This window comes from Bos mutus, chromosome 8, assembly GCF_027580195.1.
Source record: "Bos mutus isolate GX-2022 chromosome 8, NWIPB_WYAK_1.1, whole genome shotgun sequence".
In the NCBI taxonomy this organism is placed as follows: Eukaryota; Metazoa; Chordata; class Mammalia; order Artiodactyla; family Bovidae; genus Bos; species Bos mutus.
This window is the reverse complement of record NC_091624.1, coordinates 48,849,814-48,868,383: the sequence shown is the minus strand read 5'-3', so window position 1 is coordinate 48,868,383 and position 18,570 is coordinate 48,849,814. Positions and strand designations below refer to the sequence as shown.

General features: G+C 41.3%; 1 protein-coding gene and 1 long non-coding RNA gene across 6 annotated transcripts in view; one reads left to right on the top strand and one right to left on the bottom strand.

Moving 5' to 3' along the window:
* The window catches only part of TSTD2 (thiosulfate sulfurtransferase like domain containing 2), a 28,596-nt gene that overhangs the window by 4,645 nt on the left and 5,381 nt on the right, over positions 1–18,570 (top strand). For 2 of the 5 annotated variants that reach the window (XM_070375591.1, XM_005905990.3), the window contains exons 2-6: positions 1,127–1,337; positions 6,314–6,627; positions 8,560–8,680; positions 14,285–14,410; positions 15,239–15,344. In XM_070375591.1, coding sequence (XP_070231692.1) covers positions 1,170–1,337; positions 6,314–6,627; positions 8,560–8,680; positions 14,285–14,410; positions 15,239–15,344 — 835 coding nt within the window. In that variant the 5' untranslated portion in view covers positions 1,127–1,169. Of the gene's footprint in view, positions 1–1,126; positions 1,338–1,423; positions 1,468–6,313; positions 6,628–8,559; positions 8,681–14,284; positions 14,411–15,238; positions 15,345–18,570 lie in introns of those variants that run through there. The other 3 variants (XM_070375592.1, XM_070375594.1, XM_070375593.1) reach the window with 3 other exon arrangements.
* LOC138988888 (uncharacterized) lies at positions 1,468–18,570 on the bottom strand. The gene is made up of 3 exons (XR_011465115.1): positions 17,300–18,570; positions 3,688–3,863; positions 1,468–2,101 (listed from the first exon to the last, which is right to left on the bottom strand). It is a non-coding gene; the product is annotated as an uncharacterized lncRNA (long non-coding RNA).

Sequence of the window (18,570 nt, the reverse complement as noted above, 5' to 3'; positions counted from 1 at the left end):
ATGACTGAGGGATACAAAGTGTAAGTTTGACTCATTAAAATGAGGCTCTCTAGATAGTTATTTTTTCTAAGGAAGGGAATTTGACCAGCTCAAAAATTAGAGGACAAAAGAGAAAAGTATTTATAATTAAAGGTACTGCTGCTGCTAAGTTGCTTCAGTCGTGTCTGACTCTGTGCGACCCTTCAGACGGCAGCCCACCAGGCTCTGCCGTCCCTGGGATTCTCCAGGCAAGAACACTGGAGTGGGTTGCCATTTCCTTCTCCAATGCATGAAAGTGAAAAGTGAAAGTGAAGTCGCTCAGTCGTGTCCAACTCTTAGCGACCCCATGGACTGCAGCCTACCAGGCTCCTCCGTCCATGGGATTTTCCAGGCAAGAGTACTGGAGTGGGTTGCCATTGCCTTCTCTAAATTAAAGGTACTAACACACAGCTGATGCTGAGGGATTGGGGGCAGGAGGAGAAGGGGACGACAGAGGATGAGATGGTTGGATGGCATCACTGACTCGATGGATGTGAGTCTGATTGAACTCTGGGAGTTAGTGATGGACAGGGAGGCCTGGCGTGCTGCGATTCATGGGGTCGCAAAGAGTCTGACACGACTGAGCGACTGAACTGAACTGAACACGCAGCTTGGTTGATTTTGGTTGTACCTCGTACTTTTTTTTGGTGTGTTTTCCCCTAAATGTTGGCATGGCTTACCCTCTGATTCAGGTTTCTGCTGAAATGCTTCTGCCTCAAAAAGACCTGAACTACCCTCTGAGTTCTAAAGAGTCCTTCCATCACTCTTGTCTCCTTACCTTGTTTATTTGTCTTCATAGCCCTTTCTACCATCTGACTTTAAAAAAAAAAAAAAAGCAGTTTAATTCATTTGTTTACCTCCTCTCTCTCCCCACTGGAAAGTAAGCTCTTAAGAAAGAAGAAACTTTCTCTGTTTCTTTCACTACTACATCTTCAGGGCTTAGAACAGTGCAGGGCATAGAGTTGGTGCTAAATAAATATTTCTTAGATGAACAAGTGAATGAATGGATAGTTTGGGCTACTGGGCCATGCTCATTTGCATGACTGATTTACTTCAAGTAGTAATCAAAGACTTGGACGTTGTTGTTTTTCCCTTGCTTACTTCCTAGGTGATAGCAGAAAGGAACCTACCCCACGGCTGGAGCCAACCAGATGCCTTCTTCCACTTCACCAGACCAAGGAGATGATGACCTGGAAGCCTGTGTTTTAAGGTTTTCAGACCTGGATTTGAAAGACACGAGTCTTATGAATCCCAGTAGCAGTCTCAAAGCAGAGTTAGATGTCAGTGCAAAGAAGAAATACTCATTTGCAAAGAAAAAGGTAAAATTGCCGTTGATGTTTCAGGATCATGTAGGTACAGTTAATGCAGATATGTCCAGAAGTAACTCATCAAGGTTGTCCTCCAGGGAGTGGAGCACTGGTGAGACACCAGGCTGCTGCCACGCTCACGGTAAGTTCTAGTCAGGTCTGGTCACATTTGTCACTTGTAACATTTGCTTTACAAAAGAAAGACTGCATCATGTTGGGTACTGTGTCCAGTGATTAACCAGTTCTTAGTTAACCTTAGTTCAGTGCCAAGCAAAGGAGGATCATAGGAAACACCTAATTTACAGTGGATTACTTGACAGATTCTTGATAGATGGGCTCGATTCTTTTTCCCACCTGGGGTTATGGGAAGGGTCCCAGGAGCCTCAGTCATAGGAGGACAGACAGGTGTCAGGGCAGCTGCTGCCTAAGACCCTGGGTCCGGCCCAGCTTGCAGGGCTCGGTTGGCTGGGAGAAGGAACAGAGTGGCTTGGAATGCTGCAGGCCACCGAGAACTGGCTCACAGTGTGGTAGATGGATGCTGCCCTTCTGGGCCATTGATGCTTTTCTCAGGGATCACTGACTAAACCCTTCTCCTGCTGAAGCTCAAAGGAAAATGACTTGACTGAAGAAATACAGTTGAGACTTAGTTTTCTTACCTCCAGGCTTTTGTTCCTCTTGCAAAATCATCTTATATTGGCTCCACGTCAATGAAGAATAGATGTCTCTTCTTATAGCTTCTATACTCCACCCTTCTGCCTGCATCCCACACAGATTTCCTTGAAAATGAAACCCAAAGGATACAGACATTTTGTTGTTGTTATTTTGCAATAATTTCAAACCTACAGAAAAGCTGCCAGAATTCTACGGAGGATCCCCTTTGCCCAGCAGCTCCATTCATGTTTCTTCAGTTGTCTCAAATGGCTTTTATAGATCCACTCTAAGGTCACATGTTTAGTTGTTATATCTCAAAAGTCTTCAATCTGGACCACTTTTTCATTTTTTTCCCCTGAAATCATGACCGTGACTTTTTAGAAGGTGATAGTTACGTGTAGGACGTCTCTCATGATTTTTCACTCATGTTTCCTTGTGATTGGATTCAAGTTGTGGTTTTTGTTAACAAGACTGCCCCACAAGAGACACTGTGTTCATCCAGCTGCATTCAGTCAGGCAGTCACAGTGCCAATTTGTCCTGCTACTGGTGATGTTAACTTCGGGTACCCAATTAAGGAAGTGCCTTGTCAGATTTCTTTGCTTTAAAATTATTCTTTTTTCCCTTTAGTTATTCAATATTTGAGGGAAAATAGTTTGAGACTATGTAAATAGCCAAAGAATTGATACTTTTGAACTGTGGTGTTGGAGAAGACTCTTGAGGGTCCCCTGGACTGCAAGGAGATCCAACCAGTCCATTCTAAAGGAGATCAGTCCTGAGTGTTCATTGCAAGGACTGATGCTAAAGCTGAAACCCCAATACTATGGCCACTTCATGTGAAGAGTTGACTCTTTGGGAAAGATCCTGATGCTGGGAAGGATTGGGGGCAGGAGGAGAAGGGGATGACAGAGGATGAGATGGCTGGATGGCATCACCGACTCAATGGACATGAGTTTGAGTAAGCTCCAGGAGTTGGTGATGGACAGGGAGGCCTGGCATGCTGCGATTCATGGGGTCGTGAAGGGTCAGACGCAACTGAGCGACTGAACTGAACTGAAATAGCCTATTTCACAATGAACTTTCATCTACTAGTTTTAGATCCATTGGTGTTTCTTTGCTTCAGTTGACTATTACTGTGATGATTTCTAAATGGTGACTTTCTAATTGCTTCATTCCTTCTATATTTCTTACTTGGCAGTCTTCTGTAAGGAAGAGCTTTCTTTGCTCCTAGTTTATTTGTATCAGTGTGTATTCAAGAATGCCGTTTTATTCAGTGGGCGATAATCCATTATCATCATTTTTTATTTTGATTCTCAGATCATCTCAGGTTTGGCTGGGATTCCAGCTAGTATCTATGTCTTTTTGACTTACCCCATCATTCTTTGAGCATTTCCTTACTTTCTGACTTAACAAGATGTTTCAGGGTCATGTTCTTTCTCTCTCTCATTCTTGGAGTCAAACATTTCTTCAAGGAACACTGGTTCTTATGGAGGTGGAAAACCAAAACCAAGGGGCTAGATAAACTCATTTCTACTAAGGTGCTGCTTCTTTCAGGACATCTGGTGGATAGAGCTAAGAATAGATGGTGGATAGAGCTAATATCTCGGAGAAGGCCAATGGTAACCCACTCCAGTACTCTTGCCCTGAAAATCCCATGGACGGAGGAGCCTGGTAGGCTGTAGTCCATGGGGTCACAAAGAGTCGGACACTTACTGAGCGACTTCACTTTCACTTTCATGCATTGGAGAAGGAAGTGGCAACCCACTCCAGAGTTCTTGCCTGGAGAATCCCAGGGACGGCGGAGCCTGGTGGGCTGCCATCTGTGGGGTCGCACAGAGTCGGACACAACTGAAGCGACTTAGCAGCAGCAGCAGCAGCAGAGCTAATATCTATATAGATGAAAAACACATACATTTCTATATATCATACTTTTATATTTACTTTCATATCAGTATAAACCAGATGAGTTCATACTCATGGAACCTTTAGTTCCATTGCCATATCACAGGTTTATTCTCTCCCCTTATATTTATAACTTCCCTGTATGATGATGTTTCATAGCAAACCCAGCTATCTTCAGTCCCAGTGTGTATACTTAATTGCTTATTCCCCTGTATGCAGTCAGTCTTCCCACTCTTTCAAGCTGCCTCTTCCATCAAGGCCTGCCTTCCCCACACAGGCCTCACCTGCTCTTAGCTACCTTCCTAGCTTTGGCCTGCCTCTCTCTCCGGAGCGGACCCCACATGGGCCCTGACTGCTGCTGGATCCTCAATGCCTTGTTCAGAAGGCCCTAAGAGACCAGTGGCAGGCCACATTCACACTGGGCTTCCCACCTCACTCAGGCCTGTCTGAGGACTTTTGATGAAGGAAAAAGGGAGGAAAGAAGGAAAAAAAATTCAGATTATATACTGCATTTTTTTAACGATCATGACTTCTTGAGGCCTCGATGCTAATGAGGCCTTGGATGCAATACCTTACATTTATATATAAACTAATAGTCATAGTAATTATTGATGTACAATAATTGTCAACTGAAATAATTGTGTAATGCTTTTTACAAGCCTGTTCCTTGTAAAAAGTGTTCTTCTTTTCTTCTAAGTGTTTCCTTCTTAGTAGCCTCAATTAGAGAACAAGATTTGAAGTTCTAAGTATAATACAAAGAAGCACTCAAGTTGACATACTGCTCTTTTTATTGGCCTATACAGAATGATCAACTGCACGAGAGGCTAAAAAGTGCCCTCCAGTGTAATTTCAGACTACCCTATCCTGCTTCAGTCTGGGACAATCCAGATATGGTTGTGTACAGATTGAGGAAGATCTAAAAATGATGCTCCATATTTATAATTATTATTCTTCAGAGTGCCCAATTTTGGATGCTTTACAGTAGTCTTCAGATGCATTAAGAAAATTGTTTAAATGTTACATTAATATAAATTGTTATTTATATATTTTGAACAATTTTAAACTATATATATAAGTACTATGTGTGTATGTATATATATATATAATGTAAAAATATTAATACCTTTCTTTCTAGAAACCAAGAGGGAAAATATCTTGAAAGACTGATAATCATAGATGCCATAAACCGTACCATAATGTATAAACTTCAATTCTGACATCAAAAAAACACCATAAACAAAGTTGAAAAACAAATGACAAGTAGAGAAACAAATTTGAATAACTATGATCAATGAAAGGTCACTAAAACTACTTACAAATCAATAAGATAAATGCCACAGTAGAAAAATAGGCAACAGGTATGAAGAGGCAAACTAGAACATAGAATCAATATGAAAAAATATTCAACCTTACTGCTAATCAAAGATTGGAAAATAAAAACAGGGTATTTGCTTTTTATTTGGGTCAAAATTGAAAATACTGACTACAAAAAATTTAATACTGATAAAATGCTGTGAATAAAATGGAATCCTCATGCATTGCTGCTGAATGCATAAATTGGTAATGATTTTTCAGGTAGTCACTACTTAATCACAGTTTAATATTTGCTTCTTCACCTCCAAAATTTTCTTCTAAATATTTATTCTAAAAAAAAAAAAAATTTATTCTATGTAGATGGTTAAAGAAGTATACAAAGATATGCTGACATGCTCCTTCACCATTGCTTATAATTGCAAATATTGGAAACCAAAAAAGCTCATTCATTTAGAATTGGTTAAAAGAATTATGGTACATCTATAATTTTCTATTGTGTTTAATTTTTTTTAACAATTTGCCTAAATCCTCTTTATAATAACAATAAAGTTATCTTCCAAAAACCAAATCAAAACATTTGGTACATTTCTTTCCATGCTTTTCAATATACTTTAAAAAATTTATTTATTTGGCTGCATTGGGTCTTAGTTGGGACATGCGGGATTTTCATTGTGGCTTGTGGCTCTAGAGCACACAGGCTCAGTGGACTCAGTTATCCCATGGCCCATGGGACCTTAGTACCTGGACCAAGGATCAGACCAGGGTTCCCTACACTGGAAGGTGGATTCTCAATCACTGGATCACCAGGAAGTCCCTCAATGTACTTTTTTATGTAATTGAGATTACATGATATAAGGACATTTTATTCAATTTTTTCCATTTAACATTATACCATAAATATTTTCCCATGTAGTTTGAAACTAGCTACTTAATATTCCATAGTAAGTATATTCCATAATTTCTTTGACCATTTCCTTTTTGGAGGAAGTTCAGTCTCAAGAAGTTCTGCAGAATTGTAGGACCTAAAACGAGAAACCCCTATGGAAAAAATTTCACTGAGACTTTCATTCTAACCTAAAACCTAAGGTTATTTACTAGTGACATATTTGAAATGTAATTGCAGGCATTTTCCCTTTTCGTTAAAACTAAAGAAGTTCCAGCACCTCCTTGTGAATGTAAAGAAAAATGGTGGAAATGCTGTCAGCAACTATTTACAGACCCAACCAGCATACACAGACACGTGGCAACACAACATGCTAATGAGATTTGCCATGAGACCGCTTCTGTTTTAAAGCAGCTGGCTGTGACATCGAGCACCTCCAAGAGTCTTGAGTCTACAGACAAAAGGAACCCTTTCAAAGAGGACCTTACCCGTAACCAAGAAGTGTCTACTTGGCTCCCTGATATAAGCTGCTTTAACCCTGATGAGCTGATAAGGTAAGGATTTCATTCTGTACCTTTTGTTTCATTGAAAAATGTTTTTCCAGTTGGAATGAGATACCACCTATCCACTAAAATGGCAGATCCTTAAGGCACAGAATTTCTCTACTGCCTAAGCTAGGCCGATAAACGTTGTGTGTGTAATAGAAGACCACAGCCTATGCAGTAGCGTATACCCATGCAGCTAGCAGTGCACTCTAGGTATCTTGGAAGGCATCCCATGTCTTTACTTCTCTCAGGAGAGGTAAAGAACAGAAAATGTTATTTCCAAAGAGAAGCCGGAAGGCCCAGAGATGGTCATGATTCCTCAACCCTGATGTGTCAGCTTAGAAAGGGGTTTTTATTACCAGATGTGTTTTTCGGAGCTGAATATGTTTTAGAAAGTAAGTTAACTTTTAGAACTAATGCATAGGGTTAGAAGTTTAGATCTGCCTTTGAAAACCTCACCGCATCATAATATTATGTTAATTGTAGAGGACAGATTTAAGGAATCTTTAAGGAATTCCTAAACTACTCAGTGAATAGAAGATGCCCACATTTGATACACTTTTGTCACTGGTCTTAATACCAGTTCCTTTTGCTTATCAGAAAGAAGAGAAAGAGAACTACACTTGGAGTTAGACTTGAGCCAGTCACTAAATTCTTCATACCTTTACATCCTTACCTCTAAAACTGGTAATAATGCCTGCTCTGACTACCTCACAGAATTGCTCTAAGAATTACATAAAATGATGATGGTAAGAGCTCACGTGAACTGTAAAGTGATACAAATGTGGTCTCTTCATTTCTGTATGGACCTGCTTTTTAGTTAGAAAAACAAAGAAAAAGGATACACAAAACATTTAGCAGATGGTGTAAGACAAGCTATGCAGTTATCACTTAAAATTGTGTGGCTCAGACGATAATTTGTTATAGGAATTTAGAGAGAGGAAAACAGATACACTAATAGACAAGCAGGTGTTAGAGGAGACTAGGCCCTGCAATAAGAGGGCATTGATGAGAGAGTCAGAGAGTTCAGAGCTGGATGGGACCTGAATTACCATCTATGACAGCATTCTCTAAAATATCTCTACAGCACTAGCTCTGGAGGGTGCTCTCAGGTATTGAAAAGAGGTGCTAAAGACAATTAAATTGGGGAGACATTAGGTTAAAATGTTCTTTTTTTGCAGAGCTTCCCAGAGCCTTCAATATATGAGGGGCTTTCACTGTGACTTTCAAAGAGGGAGATACTGTCTGCAGGATTTCTCAGACAGGTGATTTCATGGAACAGCTTCAGAGCACACTTTGAGAAAGGCAGTTTATGTCAGTCCTCTGGGTTTACAGTTGAGGAAATCAGGGCTCAGGGATAAGACACCCACCCAGGGCCCATGACTAGTTAAAGTCAGCATAGTGCAGTGGGAAGAGTATGGATTCTAGTGTCAGAAGACTGGTGTTCCAGTCCTGACTGTCACTTTGCGTCTATTTCATGTCGGATGAACTGGGCTCAGTTCACTGAGCTATAAAATGGTGATGATAATAACCTGTCTCATGGGTAAGAGGATTATATGAAAAAATGAAAGTGAAACCTTTTTGTACAGAGAGAGATTCAAAACAGATACTGCCTTTTCGTAGAGTATAAGCCAGAATGGACTCAAATTTAAAAAGGGGTTATTAATATCTGTTTCATGGATATGATGATTAAACAAGGAAATCAAAGTAAGCTCACTTCTTAGAAAGGAAGGAGTTTGGTGCAGGTATTGTCTTCTTTAGAGCAAATACAGACCAGAGTTGCTTCTCAATACAGGAGGAGAATGATAGTTAGGAGCCAGGGCAGGCATGAGTAGCTCCATTAGGCCTTCCCTCTTGACTCTGCCTGAATCTACTTTCTGAATTGTAGCCTCTTCATGCCAGTGACTCATTTGCTCTTTTCCCATGGTTTTCTTTTTATAGTGGCCAGGGCAACAATGAAGGGGAGGTGCTACTTTATTACTGCTACTGTGACCTGAAGGATCCCGACTGGGTCTGTGCCTGGCAAACAGCTCTGTGTCAGCACCTGCACCTCACGGGCAAGGTAACACTTTCTCCCTTATCACTTATCCTTCACAGGGCTTATCTTGCCTCCACCTTGGTTTGCTTGTTACAAAAAGGATTCACCAGTTGGGTTCTTAGAAATTAGCGAAATCCTGCTAAGCATTTAAATAGAATACTAAATAGCTATTAATGATGTTTTCTGTTGGTGGGAATGTAAGCTGGTACAGCCACTGTGGAAAACAGTGTGGAAAGTCTTCATAAAACTAAAAATAGAATTACCATATGATCTAGCAGTCCCATTCCTTACAATAATATATATCCAGACAAAACTAATCCAAAAAGATACATGCACCCTTGCAATCATAGCAGCACTACTCACAATAGCCATGAACAGATGAATGGATAAAGACGTGGTACATATACATATACTGAGATATTACTCAGACATTAAAAAAAGAATGAAATAATGCTATTTGCAGCAACATGGATACAACTAGAAATTATTACAGTGAAGTCAGACAAATACTGTGTGATATCACTTACATGTGGAATATAAAATATGATATAAATGAACCTATCTATGAAACAGACTCATGGACATAGAGAACCTCTTCCCAAGGGGGAAGAGGTTGGGGGGGGATGGAGTGAGAGATTGGGGTTAGCAGATGTAAGCTATTATACGTGGAATGGATAAATAACCGAGTCCTACAGTATAGCACAGAGAACTACAACCAGTATCCTATGATAAACCATAATGGAAAAGAATATTAAATATATATATATATAACTGAATCACTCTGCTGTACAGTAGAAATAAGTGCAACATTGTAAATCAACTACACTTCAGTTAAAAAGAAAAGTGTTTTATAAGACTATATAAAGGCATAGACCAAGGATTAGCAAACTTCAGAGCCACATAGCAAATATTTCAGACTTTGCACAAAACGACTCAACCTTGGCATTTTAATATGAAAACAACCATAGACAATATGTAAAAGAATGGGTATGGTCAGGGGTTTCCCTGGTGACTCAGTAAAGAATCTGCCTACAATGTGGGAGACCTGGGTTCAATCTCTGGATTGGGAAGATAACTGGAGAAGGAAATGGCAACCCACTCCAGCATTCTTGCCTAGAGAATCCCAGGGACAGAAGAGCCTGGTGGCCTATAGTCCATGGGGTAACAGAGTCAGACACAACTGAGTGACTGAGCACAGCACATGTTCCAGTAAAACTGTAAAAGTAGGCATTATATTCTGATTCTTTGCCTGATAGCTCAATTCGTAAAGAATCTGCCTGCAATGCAGGAGACCCTGGTTCGATTCCTGGGTTGGGAAGATCCCCTGGAAAAGGGAAAGGCTACCCACTCCAGTATTCTGGCCTGAAGAATTCCATGGACTGTATAGTCCATGGGGTCCCAAGAAGTCGGACACGACTGAGCGACTTTCACTTCACTTCAACTGGAAAAATGTTTTATAGAACTGTACATACAGGTGTGATACCAAGATACTTCTTAATTTTACTAGAACATATCAATCCTTTGGAGAAGGCAATGGCACGCCACTCCAGTACTCTTGCTTGGAAAATCCCATGGACAGAGGAGCCTGATGGGCTGCAGTCCATGGGGTCACGAAGAGTCGGACACGACTGAGCGACTTCGCTTTCACTTTTCACTTTCATGCAATGGAGAAGGAAATGGCAACCCACTCCAGTGTTCTTGCCTGGAGAATCCCGGGGACGGGGGAGCCCGGTGGGCTGCCATCTCTGGGGTCGCACAGAGTCAGACACGACTGAAGTGACTTAGCGGCGGTCAGTCCTTTACTGTTTTATGGTTTTGTTTCCTTTCTCTCTTGAATTCAAGAGGACAGGAACTTCGTCTTAACTGATTGATGTACTGTCAGTGCTAGAACAGGGCCTCGAATATAGCAGACAGTAAATATTTGGAGAGAGTTGAATAAGAAATGAATGTTTGTAACAAAACCACAAGCATGTGTGTAAAAAGATGACAAGTAGTAAATATCAAAATGTTTGTCATGATTATCTCTACGTGATAGGATAATTGATAATTGCATAATTTGCATAATTACATATATATATATATTCCTTCTGGTTATGACACTAACCTTTCCTACACTTGTCCCAGGTTTTTATTCCTTGAGGCAATCACTTGATCAGTGATATTTTTCACACCCATGTTTTCTTGCAGATAGTGACTGAAAGTTGCATTTACCTCATCAGTTCATCACCAAGTCCTGACATTTCTGCCTCTAACATATCCTTTGATCCTCCGTTTCCACCTCCTTAGACCTAACCCCACCCTCTCTTACCTCATTCATTTCAGTAGCTTCCAGACTACTCTCCATTCTTCCATCTTTGCCCCCATTAAATCATTTTCTACACAGCAGCCAGAATGATTTTAAAAAGTAAATGAAATCCTCTCCCTCCCTCCTCACAATCTTTCAGTGTCTATGCAATGTATTTAGAGTAAAACCCAGATCCTTAACGTGCCCTTAAGTTTCCTGCATACTTTGGCCACTTCCACCTTTTCTACTTATCTGATGCCATTCTTTACTCATTGCTGCTGCTGCTGCTAAGTTGCTTCAGTCGTATCCGACTCTGTGCGACCCCATAGACAGCAGCCGACCAGGCTCCTCCGTCGCTGGGATTCTCCAGGCAAGAACACTGGAATGGATTGCCATTTCCTTCTCCAACGCATGCATGCATGCTAAGTCGCTTCAGTCGTGTCCGACTCTGCGACCCTATGGACAGCAGCCCACCAGGCTCCTCTGTCCACAGGATTCTCCAGGCAAGAATACTGGAGTGGGTTGCCATTTCCTTCTCCCTTTACTCATTATACTCCAGCAAAATAGCCTTTCAGTTTCTTGGAGCCCACAAATTTCATTTGGTGCCTTTGGGCCTTTTTACAAGAATACTTTCTTCAAGGAACTTTCCCACACCCACTCATTTCTCCTAATTTTTACTCAGTCTCCACTTCTCAGTTTTAATGATACTTCATCAAAGACATCTTTCCAGACCTTTAATCTAAATTCAGTTTTCCAGATATACTATTTCACTGCATCTTGTAGTTATTTTTCATAGCACTTGTCAGTTTGTGACTTTTATCTTAATATCTGTGACCTTCCTTAGTTTGTAAGTTCCCAAAGGGCAAAACTATGTATTTTTTAATCACTATGTCTGCAATTCCTGGCAAAATTGCTGATGCATTGTGGAAAAAAAAGAACATTTGTGGCTTATATACATATATCATCATCTGTATTTAGAGAACACCTTGAAAGATGGAACGGAAACCTGAGTGCACAAACAGGCAATCAATCTCGCTGTAGTTTGGGGCAAGGTGAACTGGCAGTGAGGGTCTCTGCCCACAAGGTGGCAGCACCTGCCTGGTTCTTAGGTTTAAATTCTAAGGCTTCAGGGATACATGCTAAGTTCTCAAGTTTCGTGCTGGTAGGAGATTTGGAAGAATGTTGGCATTTGTAGGGAAAGGGGAGAACTTGAAAATTCTAGAATTATGGAAAGAAGCTTCTGACCCCTTGCTATATACTTCTTACTGCCTCAAGAAATTTGAGCAGATGCATTAGAGGCTTTAGAAAGGAAAATTGTAAGAGGTGGACCCCAAAAGATCTGGTATTGAATCCCAGATCTACCACCCCCAACTCTGTGCCCTTGGGTAAATTACTTGATTTCTCTTAAATTACTTGATTTCTCTAAGCTTCTGTTTCCTTTTCTGTCAAGTGGGAATTATGATATCTACCTTTCAGGATTATAATATAAAGACAGGAACTTTATAATATAAAGGTGCTCATTAAATGTTAACTGTTGCTCTTCATCTGTGAGGTATAAGGCTTTCCTCACCTAGCAGCTACTTTGAAGGGTTCAGTTGAGGAATCCTTCAACAGGAGTTGAAAGTCTAATGCATGGGTTTTAGAGGTTGCCCACCTCAGTATTCAGGGAGTGCACATACTTATATTTTATTTGGGTTCTGGGATTAAAATAACATAGGAAAGAGTCTTCTGGCTTACCCAAAAGACAGTTACACAGAAGTCTGTACCTCTTCCTCATATTTGCCCCTGTCAGAGACAGTGTTAGGGTAGATTTTTGGTTAATGCTGGCTCAGCTCTATTTTTCTATGTTGTCCCTTAAAAAAAAGAGTTGGTAACAGGTGCAGTAGCCTGTACAGCAGAGATGGCATATGCTTCCTGCTTCCCTCTGTCAGCCCAGATCAGGTGGAGCCTGGATGTGACTCAGAATCATGGAACTCTGGAGAGCTACTGCTAATGAGTAGGCCCTGGCTTGTGAAATGAATCCCATTTCTATCCATGCTCTAAAGAATTGAGCCAAGTGAGGCAACAAACAAGTACCCCCTCTAGGCCCTAATAAAAGGGGAGCCTTTAAAAGTTTTCAAATTCTAATGCACTGGTAGGTATCATTGTTGTAATTGTTATATAAGTAACAATGTAATAACACAGAACTTTGCTCTAAGCTACTTCTCTTTCCAGAGAATACCATGATACACAGTGTTGCACTTTCGAAGTTTAGAAAGCTAGCTCTTCTAAAGATGATCCATCTTAAACTTACCGTAAGGGTTTTGTGGTACCAGAACAAGTAACTTTGCAGGTCCCCCCAGAGCATTGCCTCTTAGGGTAGGGGCCTTAATCCAGGCTTTAATGTCCCCCAACCAGTGAAGCATTTCAAAGAGAACAGAGGGTTTGAGAAGCCAGAAAGCCTCAGGTTTGGATTCTCACTCATTTGCTCAGCAAATACATATCAAATGTCTACTGTGGGCAGGTACTACTCTAGACACCTAGTATGCAACCAAGAACAAAACAGACACAAGCTCCTCCCAGTGGGTGGGTTTGCCGTGGTGGGCTTACCTGCCCCCGCCCCCCACCCCACCAACCATGCAGAGGGTGCTCGTGTGCATTCCCGGCCCTCAGATGAGCTCTGTGCTTTAGGACTTGAGGAATATCTCCTCTGCAGCTTTTCATTATTGCTTCTTTTTCATCTCTCTTATCAAGATGAAGAAATTGAGGTTCAGAAAAGAGAATTTTCTCAGGGCCACTTGGCAAGTTAAGTGGCAAAGGTGCATCCTGATTCTGGATCTGCTGCCCTGAATTTAGGTTAAGCTTTGGCCACAGGACAGCTGGAACATCATAGCAAATGGGGCTTTCCAGTTGTTTTATCCATTTTATTCTCTGGTTCAGCATATGTTAACTGAGCACCTCAGCTGAGCTATGGGCGGTGCCATTTCAGAAAACTACAGGCATCTTTGTGTGGCAACACTCTGGTGTTCATAGCAGAGTTTCTGCTTTTCCTGTTAAGTTCACCAATACACATGAACCTGTTCTGCCCTGCAAAAATCCAAACTGAGCTACAAATATGGACTTCCCCGTGGCTCAGTGGTAAATAGTCTGCCTACCAATGCAGGAGACTCAGGTTCGGTCCCAGGGTTGGGACGATCCCTTGGAGGAGGGCTTGGCAGCCCACTCCAGTATTCTTGCCTGGGAAATCCCATGGACGGAGGAGCCTGGCAGGTCACGGGGTCACAAAGAGTCAGACACAACTTGCCAACCAAAACAAAGAGAAACTTGGACGGCTGCATTCCCTTTTTCACTGTTTTATGTCTCAGGTTCGAATTGCTACGGAAGGAATCAATGGGACTGTTGGTGGAAGCAGACTGGCCACCAGACTCTATGTCAGTGTCATGCTTTCCTGCCCACTGTTTAAGGATTACCTGTGTAAGGATGATTTTAAGGTAAGAGAGATTGAAAATAAAATGGATTGAGAGCCATTTGCTTCTGCTTCAGTGCCTCTTCTCACTCCAGGCTATGGAGATCACCATAAAGAAGTAAGCCGTGCTGGACAGAATACCACTTCCCCTCTAGGTCTTGAGGCAGCTCAGTAGAAAGAGTATGCTCCTTCCAATCCATCTTCCAAGCTGCCACCATGTGATCATGGGCCTTTTTATATAGACTAAGGACATTGCAGCTTACACACACTAAACTCAAACTTAGCCATAATTGCTCACCTGAGAGACCACCTGTTTCAGGGGATCTCTGCATGTTTAGTAAACCTGGTGGGATCAGATCAGCACTCATACCACAGCGGGACTGAAGCTCTTGCTCTCTGAAGGAGACTTTATGTCAGAGTGACTTTATGCTTTCGTGTCATGGGTTACAGAGGTGGTGGGAAATACCTTGCTAGTAAGTGTTAGTGTTGGTGATGATGATATGAAAAGAAAAGGTTGTGACTCCTGAACAAAAGCTTGGATGCAATCTTACATATAGAAATTGCTTGGTGGTGTTTCAGTTTTATAGTTAAATGCTTATTGCTATAGAAACACCTTTTCAATTTGACATTTCTACACATGGTAGATACGCAATAAAGTGCCAAATATAAGATTACATCTGTTGTGTAATAATAGGGTAGCTGAAGTATTAAGAAACCTCAAATTAGGAACAGCTCTTTCAGTGGGAGAAGGAACTTAGAGCATAGAATGTTCCAGATAATTCAACTTAATAAATATATTATACCTGGAGATGGGCAAGAAAGACTATATTCTGTTTTGTTTCTCATTGGCTAGACCAGCAAAGGAGGAGCTTGCTGTTTTCCAGAATTGCGTGTTGGTGTGTTTGAAGAAATTGTGCCCATGGGGATCAGTCCCAATAAGATCTCCTATAAGAAGCCTGGTATGCTTGCTTTAAGAAGAAACATTTTCCTTTTCTTCATAGGGACAGATTTTAATATAGAGACAAATGTGAAAGCTAGACATTCTGATCAGCGAGGGCTGTGATGAATTCTCTCTTCAGAATAGCCGTGGGGTGGCGGACACTCATGTTACCTGGTGCTCACGTTGGCTCTTCTCTTTGGTGCTCTGGTGATGGGAGACTCGCTGCTTAGAATGACCCGGCTTAGTTATTCTTCTTGGTGATGGTTTGGAAAGAAGTTGTTTTCTCTTTCCAAAGATAGCAATTTGGGAAGAGTATAATTATTACTTGTAAATAGTTCATCAAATGGATAAGACATACAGACTTTTCGCTACAGAAAGCAAGCAGCTTTCAATACGAAAGCAGTCTGTTTGCAAGTGCTCTAGAATGTTCTTTTCCCCCTCACTCATGGGTATCACAGGTGGTTGAAAGACATTTGTTTGGCTGGGGTTTTTGGTTTTGTTTTACTTTTTACTATGAAAAATTTCAAACATTTTAAAAAGTAGAAAAAATATTATAGTGAATGCCCGTGTTCCTATCCTGCAGCTTCAACAATTACAGATTCAAGGCCAACTTTGATCAATCCCCACTCCCTTCCCCCAACCTAAATTACTTAGAAAACAATCCTGCTGTCATGTCATTTCATTCCTATTTTAGTAGATATTGCTAAAAAATAAAGGATTTTTAAAAAATAAATAATTATAAAACAGTCTTATCCAAAACATTTTAATAGTAATTACTTAATATTATTGAATATTCAGCCAGGGCTTAAAATTCCCAGTTATCTCATAATTTTTAAAGTTTGTTTATATCTGGATTCAAGTAAGGTCTACTCGTTGTGACTGAGCCTTTTAAGTGCTTTTTAACCTAGAGCCTCCATCTTTTATTTTCCCATGCAGTTTATTTTTTGAAGGAATTAGAAAATTTTGCTTGTACTATTTCCCACAGTCAGGATAATGCTGACTGCATCTCCGTGTAATGTTCCTCTGTCTTTCCTGTGAATTCTAGTCACATTTATGGTAGTGCTGTCTAGCAGGAATATTACGTGTGCCACGATGGAATTTTACATTTCCAGTAGCCACATTTAAAAAGTAAAAGGAAACAAGTGAAATTAATTTCACTAATACCATTTATTTAATGCAGTGTAGCCAAAATATTATTTCAACTTGTATTCAATGTAAAAAATTATTAATAAGATATTTTAGGGGCTTCCCTGGTAGCTTAGTGGTAACGAATCCGCCTTGCCAACGCAGGAGATACGAGCGTCCCACCTGGCTGCAGAGCAGCTAAGCACAACTACTGAGCCTGTGCTCTACAGCCAGGGAACTGCAACTACTGAGCCCACGTGCCACAACTGCTGAGGCCGGCGTGCCCTAGAGCCTGTGCTCTGCAGCAACAGAAACCACCACGCGAAGCCTGACACCGCAGCTAGAGAGCAGCCACTGCTCACCACAACTAGAGCAAAGCCCACGCGGCAACACAGACCAGTACTGCCAAAAATAAATACTAATTATAACAACAACAACAAAGAGAGATGTTACTTTTTCTTTTTTGTATACTAAATCCTTGAAATTCCACGTGTCACCCTTATTACAGCACATCTCAAACCACGTTTCCAGTGCCCGTTAGCCACGCTGGCTAGTGGCTGCCATATTAGACAGCTCACATCTAGAGACCTGATCAGATTCAGGTTTGATTACCATTTTTCTTTTCTTTCCTTTTTTCCCCCAAGTCTACTTCATAGGTAGTACTGTCTCCTTTCATCAGGAAACAGAAAGGTCTGGCTGGCTCTATGTTCATTTTTTAGTATGTAAATATTTAAAAGGGATAAGAGTTAAACCAGAGGGAAATGGGAGTAAGATACAAGCATCTGGGGAAGGAGACTCATGTATGAGAACAGAAGGCCCCAAAGGGCCGTGTCTGCTTAGTGTCCTTACCTTGGCAGGAGACCTCGTCGGCATTACAGGACCTCGCCGTGGAGGTGAGGGGAGAATGGGCTCCATGTAGTGCTGTGCTGCCTTCATTTGAGCTGCATTGTTTGAAGGCACTTCTTCTAAGCAGGTCTATGTGAGTCACTGTCTGATCAGGCCTCCACAGGGCCAGGAGAGCAGCCACAGTAATAGCAGCAGCCGGAACAGGTTGGGTTCCCTGCAGCTCCCTGTAAGGGGAAGGCTCAGCAGATTTCCATGCTTGTCATCACAGTTTTGAACCTCCCTTTCCACCCCACTGTTTTGGTGACTGTGTAATTATGTGACATCACATATAAAATCCAGCCCTGTTACATTCTCCATGCAGTCCTCAGATGGGCAGGCAGGAATCTAGATTCTTTGGTCATGCTCTGGGTCTCTAACCCCATCTGGTACCCAGCAGCTTCAGGGGGCTGTTGGGATCCATCACTGCATGGTGCTGTCAGGATCGATCATGAGTGGTAACTGACGCACCAGAGCCCCCACCTATGAGGTGTGGTTGCTCCCCTGTCAGATTCACCAAAAGTTCTTCACAAGCTACTGAGATGTCTGGACCCCTAAAGGTATAGGAATATTTCTCCCCTGGAGAGTAGAGAAGGCAAAAGGCCCCAGCAGACAGGTTCTTTCCTTTTAGTCTCCTTGTATTTTACTTCATGTCCTTTCTCTCCTTCTTCTGGCCTTTCATCTTTTCTCTCTTGCTTCTTTCTCGTATTTCATTCCTGCTGTCAACCCCTTTTCTCTTTTACTCACACACACAAACTTAGACACATTCTTGTCTGCTATATTTTTTAAAGACTTATTCAAACTTTGTTCCATAACCATATGCTCACACTTGGACTTGATGTTGTATAGAACAGTTTCTAAAGCCTATAGTCAAGCATATACATGTCCAGGCCCCTCCATATACAGAACAATTGAACACCGGCCATAACATGGACCAGCAAACCCACGTGGCAGTTTACATCTCTACAGTCTGGCTTTTATCACTGGGTTAGGCCAAGTATGAGGATGCAGAATTCTTTGATTAATTATTTCTAAACTGCCAGGTCTCTACAGCACTCATCTTAGGAGGGAGAGTGACGACATAGATTTACTAAATTTTGTCATTATGCTGATCAGATAGCATTATTTTCAGACATAATTGTAACTATGAAGAGGAAACGTTTAGGTGGGGAGGAACAAATGGAAATCATTGGGCTGGGCCCTGTGTGATTTGGTTTTGTTTTTAACCAATTTTTTGT